This window comes from Motacilla alba, chromosome 3 (genome assembly GCF_015832195.1).
Source record: "Motacilla alba alba isolate MOTALB_02 chromosome 3, Motacilla_alba_V1.0_pri, whole genome shotgun sequence".
NCBI lineage: Eukaryota > Metazoa > Chordata > Aves > Passeriformes > Motacillidae > Motacilla > Motacilla alba.
Window position 1 is genome coordinate 72,874,245 of NC_052018.1, and position 24,454 is coordinate 72,898,698.

At 35.9% G+C, this 24,454-nt stretch overlaps 1 protein-coding gene across 4 annotated transcripts in view; it reads left to right on the forward strand.

The window, feature by feature from the left end:
* The first annotated feature begins 525 nt into the window (after positions 1-525).
* WDR27 (WD repeat domain 27) overlaps positions 526-24,454 on the forward strand; it is a 90,090-nt gene continuing 66,161 nt past the window's right edge. For 2 of the 4 annotated variants that reach the window (XR_005256501.1, XM_038133524.1), the window contains exons 1-18: positions 526-1,102; positions 1,962-2,103; positions 4,367-4,491; positions 4,964-5,077; positions 5,808-5,859; positions 6,355-6,425; positions 7,311-7,425; positions 8,757-8,889; positions 11,892-11,995; positions 12,443-12,510; positions 13,411-13,544; positions 14,951-15,027; positions 16,537-16,615; positions 17,138-17,209; positions 18,352-18,455; positions 19,592-19,681; positions 22,591-22,712; positions 23,281-23,414. Coding sequence is in view for 3 of the 4 variants with exons in the window: in XM_038133524.1 (XP_037989452.1) it covers positions 920-1,102; positions 1,962-2,103; positions 4,367-4,491; positions 4,964-5,077; positions 5,808-5,859; positions 6,355-6,425; positions 7,311-7,425; positions 8,757-8,889; positions 11,892-11,995; positions 12,443-12,510; positions 13,411-13,544; positions 14,951-15,027; positions 16,537-16,615; positions 17,138-17,209; positions 18,352-18,455; positions 19,592-19,681; positions 22,591-22,712; positions 23,281-23,414 (1,919 nt within the window). In the remaining variant the exon portion in view is untranslated. The remainder of the gene's footprint in view (positions 1,103-1,961; positions 2,104-4,366; positions 4,492-4,963; positions 5,078-5,807; positions 5,860-6,354; positions 6,426-7,310; positions 7,426-8,756; positions 8,890-11,891; positions 11,996-12,442; positions 12,511-13,410; positions 13,545-14,950; positions 15,028-16,536; positions 16,616-17,137; positions 17,210-18,351; positions 18,456-19,591; positions 19,682-22,590; positions 22,713-23,280; positions 23,415-24,454) is intronic. The other 2 variants (XM_038133522.1, XM_038133523.1) reach the window with 2 other exon arrangements.

The window sequence follows — 24,454 nt, forward strand, 5'->3', positions numbered from 1 at the left end:
AAATATGCCCTCTCTGTCCAATCCAAATCAACCTTCTCTCAGTTTAATGTTTTTGTCCCTTATCGTGACACTACAGGTCTTGCTCACTTTATATATTCACAGGGTACTATAAGGTGCTTCTAGAGCCTTCTCTTTTCCAGGCTGAAAAAGTTCCACCTGAATATGAGGAAGAACCGTGCAGGTGACCATGCACTGGAACAGATTGCCCAGAGAGGTTGCGGAATCTCTCTCAAGATATCAATGTGGAAATATTCAAGAATTGTCTGGATGAAATCCTGTGCCATGTGCTTTAGAATGACTCTGCTTGAGCAGGGAAGTTGACCCAGATGATGCACCATGGTCTCGTTCAATCTGACCCATTCTGACTGACTCTGTGATTCTGTGAAGAACCCAAATCTCTCTTCTTGTCTTTACATGAGAGAGATGTTCACCTCTTCCTTAAGGTCCTTCTCCAATGTCTGTGTCGTCCTGGGATCCCCAGTGCTGGGTGCAGTGGCGTCCCACGAGTGGGACACAAGTGGGGCACTCCTGGACCTTCTGGCCATGCTGCTTTCTGTGCAGCCCACGACACCGCTGTGGAGAGCCAGGAAGCAGCCCCAAGGGCTGTCGCCGGTCTCCCGGCCCGTTGCCCAGGTGAGTGGACAGCGGCTGCCACCGCGGGCCCGCTGCACTCTATGGGCGACCGAGGGCTGTCCCGCCCGGCCTCCCGTCAGCGGCGGCGCTGCCCTGGTTACGGGCCGGGCCGGGTGCGCCGGGGCCGGGGCAGCGGCCGGGGCCGGGGCCGGGGCTCTGCGCTTCCCAGGAGGAGGGAGCCCCGAGAGGAGCCGTGAATCGTCGGCCCCCGCGGACAGGGCGCCTCCGGAGGGGAAAGGCGGCCCCGGTGGCCCGGCTCGGCCGCGGGGCCGTTCGCAGGCGCAGGATGGAGGGCGCCGGGGCCGGCTGCGCCTCTGGAGGAAGCAGCGATCCTGACGTTGTCTGCGAAAAGCACTTGTTTAAAGGCAAAGTGCCCGAGCCGCTCTTTCAGCTGGCGTGCAGTCACCACCACTGCGCTTTTCCTGTGAATCGCAATGGGTTGTGCGTCTGGAACACAGCCACTGCTCAGGTAAAGCTAGAATAGAACCCTTCGTTGGCTGCTACTTTAAACTGATTTATAAATAAAATATTTGAGGGTAATGTAGAAGTGTCAAGTTTCACTTCAATGCTGGAAAGGTAGTAGCATTTGTTATGAACTTTTTATTGTGATGAGAATAAAATAAGCTGTTGTGGTGGGTTGGCCCTGGCTGGCAGCTAAACCATTTCCTAGTCTCCTGCTGACTCCTTCCCAGCAGGGTAGGGGAGAGCATAGGATGGGGAAAAGTGAGAAGTCACAGGTAGATTCAAAGGTAGTTTAATGAGTAAAGGGAAGAGAGATAAAAAAGCTGTACCAAGGCACGTCCTACAACCAGACTAATCGCAGTAGAGGCTCTGAGCAACAGCCACCTTAGAGTCAATGTCCCAGGCCCTCAACACCTTCTTGCATGCAATACCCCAGTTCTATTGCTGAGCATAACGTCATGGTAGGGAATATCCCCTTGCCAGTTAAGCAAACTGAAATATTTGTTCCAGCTGTGTCCCCTCCCAATCTCTTATATGCCTCTTCAGCATATTATTGGGATGGGGAAACTGAGAAAAAGTGGGAAAAAAAAGAAGGCCTCAATGCTGTGCAAACAGCATTAGGCAACAGCCAAAACATTGCTGTGTTATCATCGCTGTTTTTGTCACAAAATTCAAAGCATTGTGCCATGCAAGCTGCTATGAAAAAAGTTAACTCCATCCCAGCCAAACCAATATAGCTGCATTGTAGTTTAGGTGATTTTGAAGATGTAAATAAAAAATAATTATTGTTCCATTTGTAATTTTATATGATTCATAATCTTTGTTTGAAGTTATTAATTTAACTCTTCTTTATCTACATTTGTCAGCCATTATATTTGTCAGGGCATCATTACTCAATTTCTGCATTGTCATTTGGAAGTAAAATCAATCCACTTCTTCTCTGCTCTGCCTCTCATGAACGTGTGATAGTGTGGAATCTTGATGAATGTACGCAGAAAGTGCAAGAAGGTAGAGTATTGTTTATATAATATATATGTCATCTGTATAAACAAAGAAGTGATGCAAAGGCAGCCATTCACCACCAATCACTCAGACCAGTGTCCAGCCAGTTTCTGAGCAACAACCACCTTGAAAGGCCATCCCAGCACCTCCTTTTCTCCCACTGCTCCTTCTGTAACAAGATTGTTTTATTTCTGAGAAGCACGCCTCAATCACTCAGATTCAGCAGCAGGAACAGCCATATTAATGCTGTGTTTCTCTCTTGCTCTTCTTCGGCAATGCCGAGCTGAACCAGGCTAGCAGCACAGCCAGTCCTGTCATTGTCACAGCCACCGGCCGGGCGGGGATACTGAGCTGGGGCGGGAGCTGGCCGAGGTGCTGTGCGGGAGACAGCGCCTGCCGGGGCAGCCTCGGGGCGAACAGAGAAGCGCTGCAGAGGCAGTGACGGTCTGCCATTGTGGAATAAAATGGACAGAAGAAAAATTAATCATAGCAGTACTGCATAATTAAACATGCAATGCCAAAGGTCTTCCTTTTCTGGAATACTTGTGGAACTAGTGTTTTGTATCCTGCTTTGCCTCTCCTTCTGTCTCTGGAACACTGTTTTCGTGTGTGTGCTTGAGAGAGACCAATGCAAGTATCTGATCTGGGAGAAGAGTGCATGAGTGAAAGAGCATTGTGGTGATATAGCACACAGAGAATAGGAATTTTAGTGTCCTGACCACCATCTTGGTTTGGAGCCTCAGCCAATGGCATTAGATTCCAGGGAGCAGTGCTAACCTCTCTGCAAGCTTAAATTCATTGGAAAATGGAAGAATAATGACAGAGAAAAAAAAATAAAAAAAAGAAAAGAACAAGATCCTCAGAGTCATGATTCACTGGATTCCCAATGACAGTCTGTCCCCTTTTGGTGACAATATTTAAAGTTGCATGGCATTGTCCCACACTATAAAAAGTTTCCTCCTTGTTACCTATAATTAGAGATTTGCTGATGACTTAATGTGAGGGAGTTCTCTTGTACTCTGCTCCATTTTGAATTTGCAAATCTATATAATATGAAAACTAATGTTGTAAAGAAAAGTTTAACAATATCAGTGCTTTTGATAAATAAAGGTCTGTATTAAATTTTAATCCATGTAAGAGTAACATAGACAATCAAAGGGTACTTCAGGAACTGGGAATAAAATGGGACTATGAATTTGGAGGAAATTAAACTGGAAGATAGGAATAGAAAGTAGCAGAGAGATAAAGAGTGTGTGTAGTTTTGATACAAAGGCGTTTGGCATCCAGATTGTCTACTGCTTAATTTTTTCATTTTCTCTCCATCTACAGGCTCTTCAGCAGATGTTGTAGAGACTTTGTCTCCACAGACTGTCCTCTGCACATCTTGGCATGTTTTCTTATAGTATTTCTTATAAACTGTGTCGAAGTAGTGAAGGAATTCTTTGCATGACCTTGACCTGTTAATCAATTGTAAAAAGACTCCACAGCATCTAATATGAAAGCCTGAAAGGACACGTGTAGTTGTGCTTGTATTCTAGATAATTTGTTCCCTATTAAATCCTAAAATTTAATGACATATCCAAACTATCCTCTCATCATTAAAGGCAGCATTATAAAATAGGGATCAGCAGAAACCAATCTGCTTGAACCAGTGAGATGACCATAATGAAATAATGAAGACAGGATAAAAAATATGACCTGTTCTCAGATCCAGTCTTATCTGACTCTGTAATGATTTTTAGTGATGGACTTTCAGCCTTTTCCCACAGAAAAATTAAAAGCAGAGAGGGAAAATCCTCTTTACTTTTTGGCTGAGCAACTGGCATATTCTCCCAGAAGTATTTTTCAAAGCAGTGTTTTGCTGGGATTCAGTTAGGATTTCTTACCTCCAAAATGGATGTGGCACTAGTGGGTTCCATGGGCACATCACCCTACTCCAAAAATCTTTTCCCTTGCAATCTTCAATGGAAGCAAGAAAACATGATTTGATGGGAATAATTAATATCATAAGGAGTGACAGATCATGTCTAGGCAACAGGGCAGATGGAGGAATTCTGATGGTCCACAGTTCTTGCTATGGACCATCAGAAAAAGCATAGCATTTTTGTTCCAATTCCCTGGAGTATTTAAACAGTGTTTTTCTGTACATATTCCTGACAGAAACTGGGACAGCTCTGTGGTTAGTAACTGCTATGCAAAGTTTCTAAGAACCTCACTGCACCAGATTTTTATATTTCATTGAGTCTCATTAACAATACAATTGCTGCAGGGTTTACACCTCGAGGAATTGTTATAGGAACTCTTTTGGGAATGGTGCTTCATATAAGATTTAGTCCAGATGATCAACAAGTGGCAGTATGTGCTGGAAATCAGATCTACATATTAAGTGCAAAGGTGAGATAGCATTCTTTGTACTTTGTATAGTACTGGTATTTCTTTTACTTACTCACTTTCAAGTAAAATCATGATGCAGAAATGTTATTAAAATAAAGCAAAACCATTAATTTTGTGTCATAAAATAAGTTGGAACTGGCACTTGATACTGAATTGTATATCAGATAGAAGACTATGTTTAAAGAGTTGAAATGAAACAGTATCTCAATAACTTGAAAGTAGAAAATATTCTTAGGTCATCTGAAAAGCTGTTCCTGTATCATTCAGTCTGAAGAAGCAGAAGTAATGTGTGGTGGCTTTGCCAGCAGGATGGTATACAGGGCTTCAGTTTCAGTAAGAGAAATCGTACAGAGTTATATTTTGAAAACAAATCTGACAATGCTTAGTAAGAGTTATTAATTATTAAAACACTTAATTGTCAATTTTATGTTAAAGTCCATTCTGTTTTTATTTTTGACTTGATTAATCATAGAATGAAGCTATACTAGCTGAATTGGATGGACACCTGGCTCCAGTGACTGCTGCTGAGTTTTGCACATGGGAGAAAAGTATGCTCATATCAGTGTCAGAAGACAGAACCTTTAAGGCAAGGAAATTGTAGAAATGAACTTTAAAAAGAATAATTTAGTGAACATGTGAAGTATTCTTATTTATTCTCCTTTAAATATGCACTGAAGATTACATAAAAAGTATCTTCGACTTTATGGAAATAAGGATATTGTTCTTCAATTTGCTTGGGAAATTATAACAAAAAATAATTACTCTTTAAAAAAAATGCAAATTTTGTATATTCAAAACTTTCCACGCTGAAGTATTAACTTCAGTGATTATTATCATCTGGAAAATAGATATAAAATATTTTGATCAGCTTGGCTGTAACTGAAGTGTTTCAGTATGGTGAGCTGAAGGAAAACATTTCCTTTTGATTCTGCTGATAGAAATTTGAATTTTCCTTTTTGGAATTATTGGACTGGGTTACTGTATGCAATGCACCCCTCTCCTCTTTTCTTTTCTTTTTCGTGTATGCCTTTACATAAATTTAGCTAAAACCACTGAGAGATCAACCTAAGAAAAATTGATACTTTGTGTATCCATATCATGTGTGTTTGCCCTTTCTCACCAGGGGTGATTATCAGTTGGACAAAACCCTTCATAAATGGAAACGGGTGCTGAAAAAAAATTCTTTCCTAATAACATCACTTTGAATGCCTGCATTTTTCTGTTTTCACCATGGGATGGCTATAAAAAATTGTGTTTTCAGTAGATATCTAAGTAGATACCTATTGTCATATCTTTGTAATTTTTTTAATCTGAAGGTGTGGGACTATTCTACCAGCCAGTTAATATATCAGTCAGGAATAATAACAGGTAATTTTTCTATTTTTAAATGTATATTTGCATAGCAAGAACCTCCTATCTCTAAATAATAATCTATTATTATTATTCTAGAAGTGTTTGGTTAACTTAGTGAAAATAATTATTGTAGACAAGGTAGCAGTAAACATACTATCCTTTAAAGTCAACAGTAAATAGTTTTTCCTTTAAAGTCTGCTTCCCAGTGGATAGTTTTAGTGTACTTTCATAAACAAGTCTCCAGACCATGCCACAGCATCTTGGGTGACAGGGTGCAGGAAACCACTGCCATGACAGCTTAGGTGACAGGCAGTGCAGAGACATGCCAACAGAAAGCCCTCAGCAGCACAAAGGCTGAGGCACACAAAGCTCTGTGCTACCATGAGAACTGCAGTAAGGGCTTTTTCTCCCTGTCTTTATAAATAAGATTCAATTTTGAAAAATGTATTTTAATTAAATATCTGATTTGTGTCTACTCTAGAAATGCTTATATCTTTCTGTTTTGAGCAGCATTTCCTTTGCTAAGTCTGCTAATTGATGAAGAAAACGAACAGATTATCACTGGATGTGCTGAGGGACAGGTAAGAATTGTTCATTAAACTCAGTCTCTATGTCAAGAGTCAACTATTATTGATGCTTCTGTCTATAAGAAAGGTTTACAAAATGCCTACATTTTTTGAATTGTTAAGAGAGTTATTTTAGTATGTATACTAAAATAACATTTTTCATTGCTTTAAGTGTAAACCGTAAATGGTAAATAAGACCTCTATTACAACACAGAAACTTTTTCCTGAAAACCAGGAAAACTTAAGAGGACAGTCAGTGATGATGTAAGAAGAACACACTGAGAGGCTATAAATATATCTGTTTTAAAAGAAAAAAGGTGAAAAATAGGATTATCTTATTTTGGCCAAAAAAAGAAATGCATGACAATCAAATGGAAGAGACTATGATTTCAGCATGTGAGAAATCTAATAAAAATGGGGTAAATGTGAATATACATTTCACTGCTTCTTTAATGGTAAGAATATATTTACATGATAATTTCCAGATGTTTTTCTTCAGTGTTACGCTTCAGTAATTCTGAAGAGAATTAGAGTTTTAACTGTAGTGGTCTCTAAACCAAGAAAGGCATAAATGAAATTCATGCACATGACCCAGTAAGCAATTGCATCCATGTTACGTGTGATTTTTAATTGTGAGAAATAGTCTATAAGGAGCTTTTTTCAGAACACAAAACCATGTAGGAATTAGATGTACAGCTCAAACTGATCATTGCTGCTTTGATTATCTTTAACAATCTTAGGGATACATTTAATTGCAGTTCTTGTCCAAGGTGAAATGCTATATACAAAAGTTCACTAATTACATCTATGGTTTTAAATATTGGATCTTTAGTTTGTGTTCATGTAAGCTTTATCTTTAGTGTCAAAGGTTATTGCAATTGCTTTTTCTTTTTCTTGCAGCTTTGGATCTTCAGTTTAATTAGTGATCATAATTACCGTTGTGTAGCACATATCGACTTAAAGAAAGAGCAAGAGAAATTCTGTAATAAAGTGTGGAGATCTGGCAAAGAGATAGGTAGCACCCTGCTCCTAGAATGCTGTTTATGGTATAGTCTAGTTGTTACTGGCTACTGAGTGTGTGCTTTTTTTACCATGATAATATATTGTGATAGACTTATGAGTCTTAGACTGTGGCATGGAATTCTTACTGAAGTGGATATGTGGTTGGATATTGGTGTATATGGAAGGAATTATGCATGTATGTATGCGATAAATTCTTGGCCAGTGCATTTGTTCATGAAACATTGCATCATGTGCACTATTAAGTATTTGTTTTGATTGAATTCATTGTCCAAGGCCTCACTGAAAACAGAACCAGTGCCTAAAAATTAATTAATCCCTTGTCAAAACAGAGTACTATTTCTCAGTTACCTCTGAAGTTCTTATGATTCTCTTTTTTCTTTTTCTTTTTTTTTTTGTTTTTCTTTCTTTTTAATCTATACCAGTGCCTTCATAATATTACATTTCTCTGGCTGTGATATTTCTAGTGGTGTAACACAGAGTACATATAAGTCTTCATAGGCTGCCCTGGTAACCCCAGCAGGGTGATTCTCTGGTATCAGACTGGTTTGATCGTTCCCTTGTGCCTTGGGATGGCCATGAGCAGGTGACAGCCTTGGTGCAATGGGAGGTCACCTTCTCCCTGGTGAGGTGCAGACCCCTGTCCCTTCAGCACTGCTGTGGCTTTCCTAGGGAAAGGGAAATCTGGTATTCCTTGCTGGCTCTTTTTCTGGGTCAATGGCTGTTGTATTCTTACCTGCCTAGTGGTCCCGCTTCCATAATCCTGAAGTCCTGACCTAAGGAGAAAGACTGCTGTGTTTCTTGTTATTATTTAACATCTATTGATCTGACTTTCATGTTTGAAAGAGAGTGATGTAATATCTGTATCTAATGCTTAAATTGATGGTAGTAGTTCCTGAGTGTGAATTACACATGTAAAATGGATTGGAGACTCCTTAGGAACAGAGAACTGAGGTGGATTTTCATCTTGCTTTTGGATTATGTTGTAACTTTTATCTCAAGACAACTTTCAGGCTAAGTGGAAAGGTACTCAGCATATTTAAGGATTGTAGGAATATGACTTTCAGTGTCTCTTCTTGAGATGAAAACACCTAAAATCTGCAAACTCATTTTCGGTTCAGTTTTTCTGGATTTTGTCTCTAGGTATGTGAAAAAACCTCACATAATAATGAGGAAAACTGGTTCTTAGGAAATACCCATCTTTTGAAATAGAAGTTTCTTGAGTGTGGTCTTAATTTTTCATGACTACTACAAATTGTCTCTTGAATCCTGTCTGTTTCCCTTATTTCATAGTATTTTGATAGCTGGTATTGTTGACTTTCTTAGGAGAAGGACAAAATAATTCCAAGCTTTGCAAAACAGACAACATGAGACCAGAAGGATCAGTGGAAATGTCATTGCCTGTCCTCTTAGTTGAGCATTGTGACTTTTTTGTGTGTTTCCATAATGAAGAAAACATGTAAGTCCTTTAAAATATCACCTAGTATTTGAGTCAGATTTATTTCTTGGAGTTCCTATTGGTTCTTGGATTATTTTCACTGCAAATTTGTATTTTTTGAAAAATGTGATAGGAAAATCATATTATGTTTTTAGGGATCTGCAAGTTTTAGTGGCCTACTCTTAGGAAGATAATGTACACAAGCTGATACAAAGTTAAAACTGGGTTTTACACTGAAAAAATAATTCTGTAAAAATACCATTGAGAATATCCATTGTAAGATCTATGGATACCAGCTGATCAGGGAAGATGAGTTTAAAAGTAATTAATAAATCAATTTTTTTTTTTTAGTTTGCTTTCCTAAAGAAATATCTGATGCAGCCACTGTTTGACTGTGTCAGTTTATCTTCCAAGTTTAAATAATTTTTGAACTACATAACCTCCTCCAGTCAAACTTCTGTCAGAGGGACAGATGCTTCAGAACATGATGCTTTTACTCATTCCCATGGAATTGGTTAGCCAGGTAGAATTAATTCTTACATTGCATTTATTTCCTGAAGAGAAGTTTATTATCCATATTATCAGGCATCTGGAGATATGTTCAGGACACTCCCACAAGATCTGTCTCAAATAACAACCCATTTGTGTTGTAATTTATGATTGTCACTTGTATAAATTTCTCAGCCACATCATGTTTTAGAAAACTCTTGTCCTGACCTTTGCTCTGTGGTGGGTTATTCAGATGGAACTGCATAATCTCTGGTTAGATGTATAAACAACTTTTGATAAACAAAGAAGAAAAGTATCCAGCAGTACTGGACAATTTTGGTTGTCTTTATGTTAATTTAAGTAATTACTCACAGTTATTTTCATGTTGCCTGCATATTTAGAAGTACCACCATTGAGAGAAGGGACGTGGTGATTTTTAAGATGCACATCTCAGCCATATTTTAATGCAGTGACAGCACTTGAAGATAATGGATCATCTGTCTTATTGCTTATAAGCAATAGGATCAGTCTGTCTTATTGCTTATATAATATCACTCACAAAGCATCAAAGCTTTGCCTTCATCACAACTGTAAGTTTGATTTGAACAGCAGCACATCTTTCAAGATGACAAGTTTTCTAGCAATAAAGAATCCGCCATGTCCCTAGCGAAATTGTTCCAGGAACTGACTCGTTCAATTTTACTTCTAGTCTGAATTGCTCTCTCTTCATATACAGGCTTCTAGTATGTTTTTCACTCTGATAGTCCAGTGCCAGCCACCGTCATGTTCCCTCTTTGGACAGCAAATTACAGCTTATGAACAAGTTACCTCTGTGCTTCTGGATAAAATAGTTTGTACCTTGTAGAAGGCATATTTTGTGTAACACTTTTAACATTTGCTTTTGGAGATTTCTGAAACTCAGTCTCGTTTATTTTTCAATCCCCTTTTGGGACATGGTTGCCTGAAATGGATCCACGGTAATAGATTATTTGAAATAATTTTCTGAATTGAGATAACATCACTTTCCCATTCCCACCTGACACTGCTTCACAGTGTCTAAGGTCTATTTGTTCTTTCAGCTATCGCATCGCAGTTGAAGGTTTAGTTCTGCTTATAAACAACCATGGCCATTAAATTCTTACTACTAATTAAGTTCCATTATATTTTGGGTTGAGAGGTTTGTGTTTATAAAAATTCTTTTCTATTTATTTTTTAAAAACAGTGTCTTGGTTTTAGAAGGTGCTTCAGATTTATCTGAACAATTGAGCAATCCCTAATATACTGCTTTTCCTGCCTGCAGTGAAAAGCAACAACGAAACATTTTTGGAACACTGGTGTCCAAAATTAGACCTCTCACACTTTCCTAAGTTTTTTGTCATTGAGCAATCTCATCACAATGGATTTTATTATTTTAATGTTGGAGTGAGTTAAACTTTCTGGATATATCACTTTATAGTGTTCATAATAACTTGATAATGACACTTTATATATAATTCAAAGAATTTGCAAATTAAATCAGTCTGTTACTGCCGTAATAGAAGTAGTGCAAACTGCAAATAACATTAGTCATATCATGTAAAAGTATCACAAACCAGAAATGAAACTGTCTATTCCAGTCTGCTTCCTAACAGATTTGACTGTATACATTTGGGGTTTTTTTCCTTTTTTTTTGTGGGGGGGGATAAAATTACAGCTTCATATTTTTCCATATCCTTACTTCAACTCTTAGGGTCTGACTTTAAATCAAACTACTAAGTCTACTGACTCCTATTTGGAAAATTTATTAAAATGTTGATGCCAATTTTTATTTATTGTGGCATCAAAAAATTTTTAGTTTTTTTTTGAGAATGACAACTGTTATTTTGTTACAATTATCTAATGCTTGATAATATGTTTATTCTGTGAGGCTGTTAACTGAAATTAACAAACCCATTGGTTTACTCTGTGGTGCTTGCAGAAGCTGGATTTCATTACCCAGCTGCAGTAGTGCTGCCACTAAGCACAGGCTGAGGCAGACATTCCAGACTTGCCTGGGGATTTTTCCCCTTCATTTTGTGCTGGCTTTTCTCTTGTACTTTATTTATGTAAAAACATACATTGAATTTCCCTGTGTTTTGGGTGTTCATATAAGAGTGGTAAAAGTAAACTATGAGTGGATTTGCCTCTTAGTTTGAATTTTCTTTTTGTGTATACAATGCTTTTACAGCAACTCCCAACTCTTACAAACCACAGTAATTTTTTGAAGAAAAGTATTTTCTGTGCAGTTTTAGATGTGACATGAAGCACTTACATGATATCAAAGATTGTGTTCTGCTCTTAGTTTTCAGAACTTCACCAATTTTGCTTGAAACTTTGAGCTACAGATTTGGAAAAAAAAAAGCTTTAAATTTAATGTATTTTTTCTGTATGTGCTTTATTATTGTTACACTGGGACTGGGCAATGAGAATTAAAAGCCCCGATTTTTATTTGTTGTATGGTAGTAAGAAAAGCTTCTTTATCCTACTCAGAGATATTTTTCTCTTTGTTTTAATAGATATTCTTCCCAGAATACAAGCTATTTTTGGATAGGAACCTCTACTGGCTTGTTAATAATTAATTTGGCAAACTTTGAATTAGAAGCTCTTTTATCTTACAGAGGTATGTTTAAAAGATATATGATTACATGATAATGTGATTGCTTTTGTTGATTGCTGATATAAATAATGTAATAATTAGGTTGTGAAATAGCAGAATACAATAGAAATCAAATGGGTTTTTTAAAAATGTTTTTTTCCTAATAGTTTTTTATGTTTTCCTGGCCCTGGTGACTTTTCTCAGAAGACATGTTGGTGCTTGACCTGTGTAGTGGCTAGCCATGAATTTTTATTCAATTTTGCAGTTCATAAGTGTTAAATACAAGTGTTAAATACAAGTTATTCTACTCCATTGTAATTTGAGGGTGAGATAGAAGTATATACTCTGAAGACAGTGGATTAGGGTCATGTCAAATTAGTATGAGCGATTTTTTTGTGTGTGTCTCAGAGATAGGTTTTTTCTTGTGAAATGCAGGTATTATTTTATAGTACTTTGTTCTTCTTGGTAAAGATTATAGTGACCTCAGCATTCGGATTGCCAGATCATGTGCATTAACAAGGACGGCAGCTAATGGAAAGGTGAGTGTACAGTAAACATTGCTTTAATAAATGTTAACAGTTACAGTTATTTTCCATAAATATTTACACATTTTGCTAACAGATTAGTGCACAGATTTGTGTTATTTAATATGACTTGCACAGTAATTTCTTTGAAGAGGGTTGATTCTTCATTATGGAATCGGCTAGTTTGAAGCTCTCAAAGGTTATATACAGTCTAAAGTGATTTATAAGGAAAAGGTGAATTGTAACAGTGTTCAGGGTATACCTTGAATGTCAAGAATGACCACTGAAGAAGCAGAGGAAATCTTTTAAGGGGTAAATACATAAAAACATTGTTTAAAAAAAAAAAAAAAGTTAGGATGTGCTACTTCTGAATCCTTCTAAAGGATCTGTCAAAACTATTTGGGTTGAGAGAAAATTTCTGTTGAAAGTCACTGAAAGTGATTTTAAGAAAATGGAAGGCATTCTTATCTGTATACCCCATTTTTGATCTTGCAGTTTTCCTACAGAGGTAAGCTCAGTCTAGGCTACATATTCAACATAGAAGTCTTTTGCTTTAGAGAAGGATTTTGTTTAAGTTCAGCTCTTAGCATGTTCTCATCATGTTGCTGAAGCCAATCTTTCTCCCATGTGTACTTCTTTTGTCACAACTCTTACTGCAGAATTGTCTGTAGCGTAGGTGGTGTTGGAATTTCTGTCACTGTTACGTAAGTTTGTTAAAACACATTTAAGAAACATAGGCATATTTTTGAAGGATAGCTTTAAACACTCTACCACTTAATGCTGTTCACTACTAAACCCATGGATATTTTTGGTTAATTTTTATAAATTTCAGAATTTTTTTTCATTATAATTGCGTTATGTTTTGAACTTACATTAATAAGTAGATGGAGTGTTAATTTATGATGATTGCTGCAGGTTTTATGCTTGATTGCCTCGATGTTTGAAGATATGATTTCTGTGTTGGAAGTTAACCTTGCTGCATTGGTGAGAACTCAGCACAGTGATTTTCTCCCACGTGGGAATGAGAAAAGTCTATCTGTTGTTGCCAGGTACAGAATAATTAAATATTTTCTCTCCATGTTGGATGATGGATTTGTTTATCTGGCACTACAGTGTGTCATATGGTTTTCTCCAGTGCTGCTTGTTGACATGGTTTGTTTTTACTTCTTTTCTTATCATGCTTCAGTTGTATTGAGAGGGAGAAATCACAGAATCACAGAATGGTTGAGTTTTCAAGACACCTCTTCAGGTTATCTTGTCCAACCACCCCACTCAGGCAGAGCCACTTGGAGTCATTTGCCCATCACAATGTCCAAACAACATTAGAATATATCAATGGCGGGAGATGCCACAACCTCTCTGGGCAGCCTGTGCCAGTGCTCAGTCATAGTAAATAAATGTTTCCTAGTGTTCAGAGAGAACCTCCCATGTTTCATTTTTTGTGTATTGCCCCTTGTCCTGCTGCTGGGTTTAGGGCACAGAGCCTGGCTCTAGAGTCTGCTTTACAGCCTATACTGCTGCATAGGCTTGGTCCTCCTCTGCTGCAGGACTTTGCCTTTCACATTGTTGAGCTCCACAAGGTTGCTGTCAGCCCATTTATGCAGACAATAAATGTCTCCCTGGATGGCAACACAACCTTCTCCTCTTTAAGACACTCCTCTCAGCTTTGAGTCATCAGCAAACATGGTTAGAGTCACTCAGCTCCCTTATCCAGATTATTAATGCAGATGTTGAATGGAATTATTATACCCATGAAATCATATGGAATGGAGTTATAACCTCTGTGTTACTCCACTAGTTCCTGCTTTCCAACTAGACTTTGATCATCACAGCCTGAGCTTGGTTGTTCATCTGGTTTTCAATCCAGCTCGGTGTGTGCTCATCCAGACCACAGTTCATCAGTTTCTCTGTGAAGTTCTTAAGGGAGACAGTGTGGAAAGTCTTATTGAAGTCAAAGTAGACAATATCCACTGCTCTCCCCTCATCTGCCAAGCCACTCATTTTATCACAGAAGTTTATCCTACTGATCAAGCATGACTTCCCCTTGGTGAACCCCTGCTGGTTATTACCTTCTTGTCCTTTATGTCCCTAGAAATGATTTATGAGAAAATGCTGACATTTTAAAGATGAAAAAACCCCTGTAATATACACTGAAATGCAGATTTCAGTGTTTAGAATAAATCATCAGTTAATATTCACAAAACTGGAATCCAGCATGTAAAAGCAATGGTCTGTGAATTGAGTCAGGGCCAAAGCTTGTCTGTGCTGCTGGGTATCTGAGGTGATAACTGGTCCACTATGCCTAACTTGTTTTTGTTAAAGTCTCAGTGCTATTGCACAAGTACACACACACATGCAGACAAATAACTAAAAAGGAGTTTTGGCACCTTTCTTTAATCTGACATTTTGTTCATTGCATTGATCAATTTTTTTTGTGCTTCATTTTATAACTTAGGTGTACTTTACTGGCAAATTCTCCATTGTGTAAAAGTTTAAAGAAGAACATGAAAGAACCTTCTAAGAAAACACTTGGTAAGTATAAACCAATCCTGAAATTAATTAATAAAGTTATGTTTTTAATAACAGTAGCTGACGTCCAGTTGGCTTGTGCCTAATACAATCAGTGTGTTAATTTTTGTTTTAAATATATATTGTATTATATTTTTATTTCAGTAGGAAGAATTTTAGACTTCTATTAATATTTCATATCATACACATGTATAAAACATGTAGTTGAAAATTATGGTTACAAGCATTTTTGTTTTCTCAGAAAAACATTGTCTGAGAACTTTGTGAATTGTGAATTTGTTAGAGTGTAGAAGGTTTACATTTTCCTAAGTCATTCTTTTTCCATAGCATGCAGTAAATTTTTCTGTAAAATTTGTCATTTCTTTCTTAACTTTGGTTATAAAATATACCAAAGTGTTGGTATATTTTGTTGTTCTGAATAATCTTCCACCAATATTGAATGTTTAGGAAGTTAATTTTGTCTCAATATTCTACTGCTTTACAAAAGAGCAGATCTGTTGTCCAGTTGCCATTGAAGCACTTGTACTTTTTTTTTGGTGAGCAACAATAAAGCTCAAAAAATACTTAAAAATGTTTTCATCTTTACCATTTGCACATACTGTGTCCATTTGAATGTCAAAGGTTATATCTCTAAGGTTTTATGGTATTTTATAGAATTTTCTAGAATTTATTGTATTTTCTAGAACTCTACAGAGTTTTATCTAGAATTCCAGGCTGCCTTGGACACCCAGCACTGACAACTGTGCTGCCTTTCTTGACATCTCATGATCAGATAGATAAATGCTGTAATAAAATCCTTTGGTCTCTTAAGGCATGTGGTACTGGGAGCTTTTCAGGAAGGGCCTTTTTTGTGCCTCATTGCTGCATTAAGAGAAAGGATAGTTAGTGGCATTTGATGGGACTTCTACCCTCAGCATAGGTAAATGTGTCCCAATGCATCTGGGTTTTTTCCCTTGGAATATCAACAAAATTTCCCCCTTTACAACATTTATTTGTTTACTTTGTTTTTGCTGATATGAAATAGTTTGGAGCTGAGGGGTGCCGACTGGACTTTCTAGTACAGCATTGGGCATGCAGACATTACCCATGACCTGAGCTGTGTAGGAACACAAATACTTATAGGTACCCACCATTCAGCTTGTTGATGATCTTTGGATCCATTCCTTAGTCCAAATGTAGGCTGTGGATACATTATAGCTAATGCATAAAAAGTCTAAGCAGATGCAGTTACAAAACACATTTTCTGACTGAAATGAATGGTGAATTCTTGCTACTTCAAAGTTTAAAGAAGTTCCTACTTATTCATGTAATTGGAGGAGGGATATTATACAATATAACACTTCATATATCTTTCCTTTTCTCAGTAATTATTATTTTAGGGTGATTGGTCATTTATGTGTTTTGTAACATAAGGAAACATCAAGTATTTATATTGGGCAAAGCCATCTACTTTCACAGTTAAAATATAATGTTAAAAAACCATTTTAATGTAATTAAATTATTTTCCTACAGGAGTGAAGAATGCAGTGAAGGATAAACCATTGGTTTTCCATAATAAAATTAAGTCATCGGGATATACAGCAGCACCACGGTCAGTAGAAATATTACTACTTTCCCTGTCTTATTGGTGTGTGATATTTTTTCACGTAACTATGTAGTCTCATGACTGTGAAATTAATCACCTGTGAAAAATACTTATGATGTTATCAAAGAAAATAATTTAAAAAACATATTGTAAACCAAAATGTTCACAGCTTCTGGTCATTGTCCAACTTCCTTTAGAAATCCATATTTGGCGTCCCGATTCTTTCATCTGACTAGACTCTTGTTTTTTCAGCTTGCAGAAAGTATTGTATGAGAACTTTATTTATATGGATTTTGACCTTCAGAATGTGCTGTTCAACAAATAACTCAAAGAAATCAAGGTCCAAACTCAGGCATTAGAATATTAGACATTTATATTATCATCAAAGTGTACATTCTCTTATCTATTGACATTACCCACAGATGTAAATAGTAAGAAGGAAATAGGATTGCTTTTGTTTGAAAAAAGCTGTTTCTCCCATGCAAGGTGTAATATTTCATATAAGAGTGTATGTTTTCTCTCTCACAGAATGGCCATGTTTGCTCCAAATACTAACCTGAAAAAAAAAGAGGCATCCAGGTGGAAGACCAGTTCTAAATGGTAGGTCATCTGATGACTCTGTTAGAGGACGAGCAAATTTAAAAATCAAGCAAATTAAAAATGCTTCTGTCATTGGAACTTTTTGGTAAGGGTTGCCACTAGGACTAAGGCTTGGTAAATTTGATATAAGATTTATCACTGCAGCAAGTGATTTGGTTCATCAGACTGTAAATTAAATCTGAGTGCTTCATATAAAAGAAAATATGCATACCTATTTTCTTAGACTTGTGTTGGTAGGAAGAACAGGTGCTAAATATGGTTGGAAGCTAAGTCCAATGTGTTCTTAAGCTGCAGGTCCACTCTGAAAAAAACCTGAATGTGGCACAGGGAAAAGTGATTTCACATCATGTCCCTCATTCACCCCTAAAAATCTTGTTACCTAAAGTTAATGCAAACTTACTCCAATGGATTTAAACAGAGTATGTGTAATAGTATAAATTGACCAGTGGAATCTTTATCACTGGCCAAAAAGAACAAATGTTTTTCTAAAGCTGGCATTTTCATGTTAATTTGTATAGAATGTTCAATGTGGATATTGCATACATTTTTTCTCTTTACTGTTATATAGTTTTTCTTTATGTAATACAAGCATGAAAGTAACGAATGATTGATGCCATACTTTTTCTTATTTAAAAAGAGCTGTTAAAGTGTTAAAAAACCCACTTAATAGCTCAAGACTAAGTTTTTGTAAACCTTGCACACATAGGAAGCCTTTACATGAGTACTTCATATAATTTCAACTTTGTTTAAGCACTGTTTTATATAGGTTTAGCTACTTAGTATTTTAAGTTTTGTGTAGGTTTTTTATTTAAATTGCTTTTTTTTTTTTAGTTAATATTGCATTTGCCACAAGGTCTTTGTAAACTAGGTAGAGTTTACATTCTTTAAATACTTTTGTGACTTAAGAAATTATTTTTTGCCAGACAGACTATGTTAATTCTTGATCTTGTGAATTCATAACTCTTGCTGGTAGGAGTAGCTTAAATATAACGATTTAAAATTATTTTGGCTCCTACATTGGATTTGACATATTTTTTCCAGCAAATATTTATATAAAGATGTTTAGAATAATTCCCAAAGCACATTTATTTCATAACTGAAATAAAGATGTACTTGTTTATTTCTTTTTTCCTTCTTTGAAGTAAAAATAAAGAATATCCATTGGAAAGTTATCCTCCAATCAAATATGAGAAAGAGGTATCTGTTACTTGTAAACCAACCCCCATTTTTTGTGTTCAATATTCTGGTAAGTACAGGCTTTATAAAAAGTGTAGTCGTGTCAGTGTGCAGAAAGAAATCCAAAATTTGTGTGGCATAGTTTCTAAAGGCAGGGGATTTTGTGTGGACAAATTTACAGAAAAGTTTCTGGCAATACCACGTACTGTTTGATCATAATTTTTTATCTTGCAAAACCATGCAAGCTGTTGCTAGGTATGCAACAGGATTCTCTTTCTGATTTTATGTCTTGTTTCCTTTTGAATTTATTCTTTGACTTTCCCACTACTACTTGAAAATTAAGAGTTCTTTCACTAAGGAATTTATTTTCTAACACATTTACTTAGTTTTATTGGGGTGTATTAAATACTGAAGTTCTGTTACAAAATACTTATATTTCTTATATAAATACTATTCAATTATTGTAAATTGAAAAAAGGAATTATTAAAAAAGGAATTCTCCTGTGTGATCCAAAGAGAGGCATTTTTCTTAACTGCTTTGGATAAATGGCTCTTGCAGAAGGTTTAGTCAGTTCCAATGTAAATATGATTCAGCAGAAAGCAATTCCTAGATTAGCAATCAAGCATTCTACCACATATATAATTATGCCAATGTACACCCTGCAAGGCAAAAGATTTTTAAAATATTTAGAAACTTAAATATTTGTAAGGGTTTTGAGGACAAGAATAACTTTCATCCTCAGGAAATAAAAGTGATTAGATGCAATCAGTAACTTTGCTAAAATATGTTCCAACCATCTCTTTTCCATAGAGAGTTTTGCTAGTACATTTTAAGTATAAATCTTCTTTTAGTTTGAGGAAGAAACATTTTTCTCTCTTTTTCTCTTTGTCTCTCCCACACCCATGCATGCACACAAAGGCTTAAATAACCCCAGTTTGGCAAAAATTTCAGATTTTCTTTTTTTGAGTTAAAAAATTTTGTTATTTAGAGAATATGTCAGGACAAGAAATGAGTTTGCCTACAAAATATTACCAAATTCTGCAACACAAATTTGTGAAGTTCATAAAAAATAGTGTTAAACATATGAAATTAATATCTGGGTTTTGCTTTGTTGTAGTGACATACATGAATTTATGATTAAATGGAGCAGCATCTTAGCTCCTTTTTGCTTTCAGAAGTAAATCATTAAATGCTCTTCTTTATAGGGGATGGAGAGCTGCTGGCTTGTGGCCAGGCTGACAAAACTGTGTTGATATTCAATTCCAATCTCACTGATGTGCATAATGTTTTTTCAGGTAAATTTATGAATTATATTATAAAAGATATAGTAGATGGTTGAGTTTGATCTAAAATGTCATGAGTTCCACTTACGTCACCCTGATAACAAGATAGAGGATAACAAGATAGAGGAAGTATTGATGATTCAAGATGTAAAATTATTTCTCTGATTGCTTAATTTTGTCCTAGAATTAAAGTGACTACCAAGTGTTCTCATTTCTCTTTTTTTTTTGTGGGGTAAGAAACAATGTATGATGGTATATACTGAAATCTTCATCATGATGTATAATATGTATTACAATAATTTAAGAGAAAAAAGTAAAGGCAATATATTGCAATAGTAATGCATGTGTATGTGGTAGCAGTATGTTCTGATAGTTTATTAGCCAAAAATTGACTGTGATGACCTGGCAAAAGATGTGTTTGCTTTGCAACTCCATACTTCTAGAGAATAGCCATTGAAACAAAGAGGGACTATTCCTAAGAAGAAATCCAAAACTACAAAAGTGTATGCATATGTAAACATGTATGCTTTTAAATGAGTCTTTAACACCAGATTATGTCTGAATTTCTACAGGCACAATCTGTTAAATTTTTAGTAACTGTAAATGTTATGACTTTAAATAGGTCCTCCTGCATGAATTTTCTGTGAAAGCTCATAATAGAAAAGAAATGTTTTTTACTATCTGACCTTAACAAGTATTAAAACCAGACTACTTAAAGAAATTTTAGAGAGTTATTTCTAAGTAAATAACTCTGAAAACTGATTTGTGAAAACAGTTGTTTTGTGGTTTTTTTTGAGTTATTTTCATTATATTTAGTGCAAGAAGTGACATTAAGGAGAAAACATTACTGATATTATCCTTCTTGTGAGGAAATGGATGAAAATGTGCCTTGTGGACAGAGTAATGGGGTCTTTTTTTTCTACAATAACAAGTTCTTAAGTTTTTCACTGACTTGCTTCATTGATACCTTCAATAATTTGTGTCTTTTTTTATTTTACTAATGCACAAGTCTGAAAAGCAGTGTAAACCACATTCTAACATGTATGTAGTTCTTTCCAAAAGCAACATAAATGTTGAGCTTCCACGTAAAGTAATGCATGGGATTAGGAACCACGAACCATTAGTTGCCTGCTTGTTTCATTCACGTTGTTCTTCTGTATTGTTCAGATTACCATGCAGTCACCTGTTTACTTTCTACTTTTGATGCTCTTGTTTTAGAAGTGTCATAATATATGTGTTTTCATGAAAAACCATGATGCATTATTCTTACTTAGAGCTGCAATCAATGACAATGTAAAATTTTCTTTTTATCAAGGAATGGAAATTGTATCTATTCTGCTAAAAAAATTCAGTTTCAAGGCAGCATTAACATCTGAATATTGCTGCATATCAAAAGTCATGGCTCTATAAGGCAGCATCAGTAAAACAGCAGTTTTGCTGTTTGCCTAATTTATTCAGTCTTGTTCCCTGAAAGGCTCAGTTACAGTTTTAAGTAGTTCTGCATTCTTCTTCAGTGGTGACTCTTCAGGTGTCCGTGTCCTGTAGTGAAGTGCAGGTAATGTTGAACAGCTGTAAAGAGTTACAGCCAGTATGGCCTTTCCGAAGGAGTCTTTTTACAAAACCAGCTGCTAGTCTTCTCAATGTGCTCTAGGGTTGGGGAACCCTGAGTAATGCCTGTTTTGAATTTTACTGGGCTCTTTCAAGCCAGCTGGCATCTCCTTCACTGTGCTTTGGGACTGTGGGGCCTGGAGAGCAGAGATTCTTAAGCTTTTTGCTTGGCTCTTCCAATTTTCCAAACCTCAGATTTTCCTAAAGTTTCTCAGGTTCCTTACTATTTTGGAAAACTGTTTTGTATATTCTGTTATAGTTTTCTTTTTTTGTTTGTTTGTTTGATTGGTTTTGTGTGTTGTTTTTTTTTAAATGTAGATTATTCAAGGCTTCCAAATATTTTTAGAAAATCAAAGCCCAAAGCCTTTAAATAAATCTTTCTGTAATAACCAAAATAAGAATAATACTTACACGTGTATTTGTGCAGTACCTGTGCAGTTTTCTGGTGAAAATTCTACAGATGTTTGGTAACTGGGAATTAAAATATCTCATTTATAAGACTTTTTGTAGACATATGTCTACAAAATGAAATATTTCAATTGCTGGGATATATTTAATAGCCTTCCTGTATTTTAAAGCAAACTATTTTTTAATATAAAACTTACATTGAGTAAAGATAAAATGTGCACAAGGGGGCAGCATAAGAACTTTAAATGTTTTCAGGCTAGATGAAATTCATCAGCCTTCATCTGACAAACTGCAATAACAGGCATCAAAGTCTGTAAAACTTGATTGGCTTGTTCTTTTTTGATCTGTTTTATCAGCTTCAACATAGTGTTGGACCAAATTAATTATTTTAGCTTTTGACTATTGTTTCTGGATTTTAAAGTTCTTTCTTTCTAAGTTTACAATCTTGTTTTTAACAAGCCATTGAAGTGGCATGCTCATTTTATTTATAAGCCAAAAAATTCTAGCTCAGTAATAAAAGGTTAATAAAAACCCCAAAATATTTCAACTGTTTTTGCTGTCTTCAGGGGTTTCCAGACCATGTTTAATATAAAATTTCATTATAATGTAATACTCGGATATTTTTCCAATACTGAATCTTTGCTTAAATTTAATTTCAAGGATATTTCTTGAAAGTGCTCTCCCAATAGTGTTGGGATTATCTTTGTCTGTTCATTAATGAGAGATATTTTCCTGTGTTTTTTGGTAGAAGAAAATTTCAATAGCTGGTTTACTGTTACCAGTTTTAATCCAGCCATTTGAAACCTGTACTTAGAATGTATTTTCATGTTGTGCATAATTATATTAAAACAATACAAGTAACTCTAGAGAAATTTATTAATGCAAGACATTATTATTTTTATTAGGTCATGATGGTGCAGTTAACTCTGTTGGCTGGAGTCATGACAGGAAGTGGTTAGTTTCTGCATCAGAAGACAGAACTTTAAGGGTCTGGTCAGTCTGCAATAAGGAATCTGCCCTAATTCTGGTAATTGGAAACTTCCATTCATTTGGACGCTGAGAACTCTGTTGTGCACTTTCATCTACTTCTGTTTTAAAAGCTTTGTAGAAAGAACCAATTTCTAGAGCTACTGAGTGGTGACTCGCACAGATATAATGATCTGGGTGATCTGGGTGATCTCCAAATTAAGTTTTTCTCATTATAATTTAGGAAAAGAAAAAAATCAACCTTGTTAAAAAAACCCCCGACACTTAGTGGACATGTCTGGAAGTTTTGGTTTTATTGTCTGGTCTGTATGTAGTATTTCCATTGGCTCAGCTTTGCTTGACTTTAGTCCAGTCTCTAATTCAAAAAGAAGTTCAGAGTATGAAGCTAGATTGTATTAGATTCAGTTGACTACAAGATATACTGCCAGCTAATTTAAGCAGAATGAAATTGAGAGTAATATATGTCAAAAATAAGAAAGGCCACTATGTAGAGTTTAACCCCCTGGCCTAATATCAGGTTGACAGGGAGGTTCTGCCTTAACACGAGGAATTTCAGACAAAAATATTTATGTTTGAATCCATTCTTAACAAATTCCTTAATGTTTCAGGATAAAGAGAAGTTCCATAAGACTGCACGCTTTGCACAGTTTTATTTTATAGATACATTTATATTGCTGTGTTGTGGAGCTGAATTTCATCTCTTAAGTTTCCATCTAGACACAACCAAGGATGACCTAAAACGGTGAGCTCATTAACAGACCAGTGAAAGTTCTGGTACAGTTTGAGCTGTGATTTTGTGTGTGGTGAGGTGAGCTGAGGGGGAAAAAATATTACAGAAGATAATAAAACTGAACAAATGGTCAAAGCTACTTCCAAAATATCTTTGTTTTGAATGGAAGAACAAAAAGAATTAGGGTTACAACTCTGAAGTCTTAGTTGATATTGTGAATGGTATGTTCTGTCTGTTGATGATATAAGACAGCATTGGACTGCATCCAGATGCAGCTGGTCTATTTTCTTCCTCTATTTCCTTTGTAGTTTTGCTGCTGCACAGAATAATGTACTAAGCACAAGCTTAAATATGTTTAGGAATAGGAGTGCTTTCCTGGATTGAGGCATGAACCTGGTATGTGGAACTTCACTGAAATGTTAAATGATCAGACAGAATTATGTAAGAGTTTATTAGCATAATCTGCTTGCCTAGTTTGTTTTACTTGTTAATTCTTAGTTTATGGGGATATTAATAAACCAATAAAAAAGTAATCCAAATTGCTACATAAACTTCAATTTCTAAGAGACAAGAATGAATGTACAATGTCCAGCTCAGTGTGTCCACAATACCTGCCTGAATTTTAAATGAGTTGTACTTTGAAGATAGATAGGACATGTAGCAAATGCATTGTGTCAAAAAAAAATTCTTAAACATGATAAAATTTCTCTTCTTTATAAATAATGGGTACTCTTCTATATCCCCTGCCCTCTGTTACTTTGGTTCAGTTTTCTCATAACTTGTATTTGATGAATCTCAGTTTACTGTTGGTTGATTTGCTTTGTATGTGAAATTCTACCTGTACAATTCCCTGTGAGGTATTTATCTGTGTAGCAGTCTGCAGTGTAGAAGCAAGGTACTTCAGGCAATTCAAACAATTGTTCTTGCATTTGGGAAGAAATTTCAATCAGCCTCTTTCAGCAGGATGAATTGGACCAGAGGAAACTTCATACGGCCTTCATTAGATTGTACCTATTTTATCAGTCAGCTGATTTGAAGTTAGCTTGGGTAGA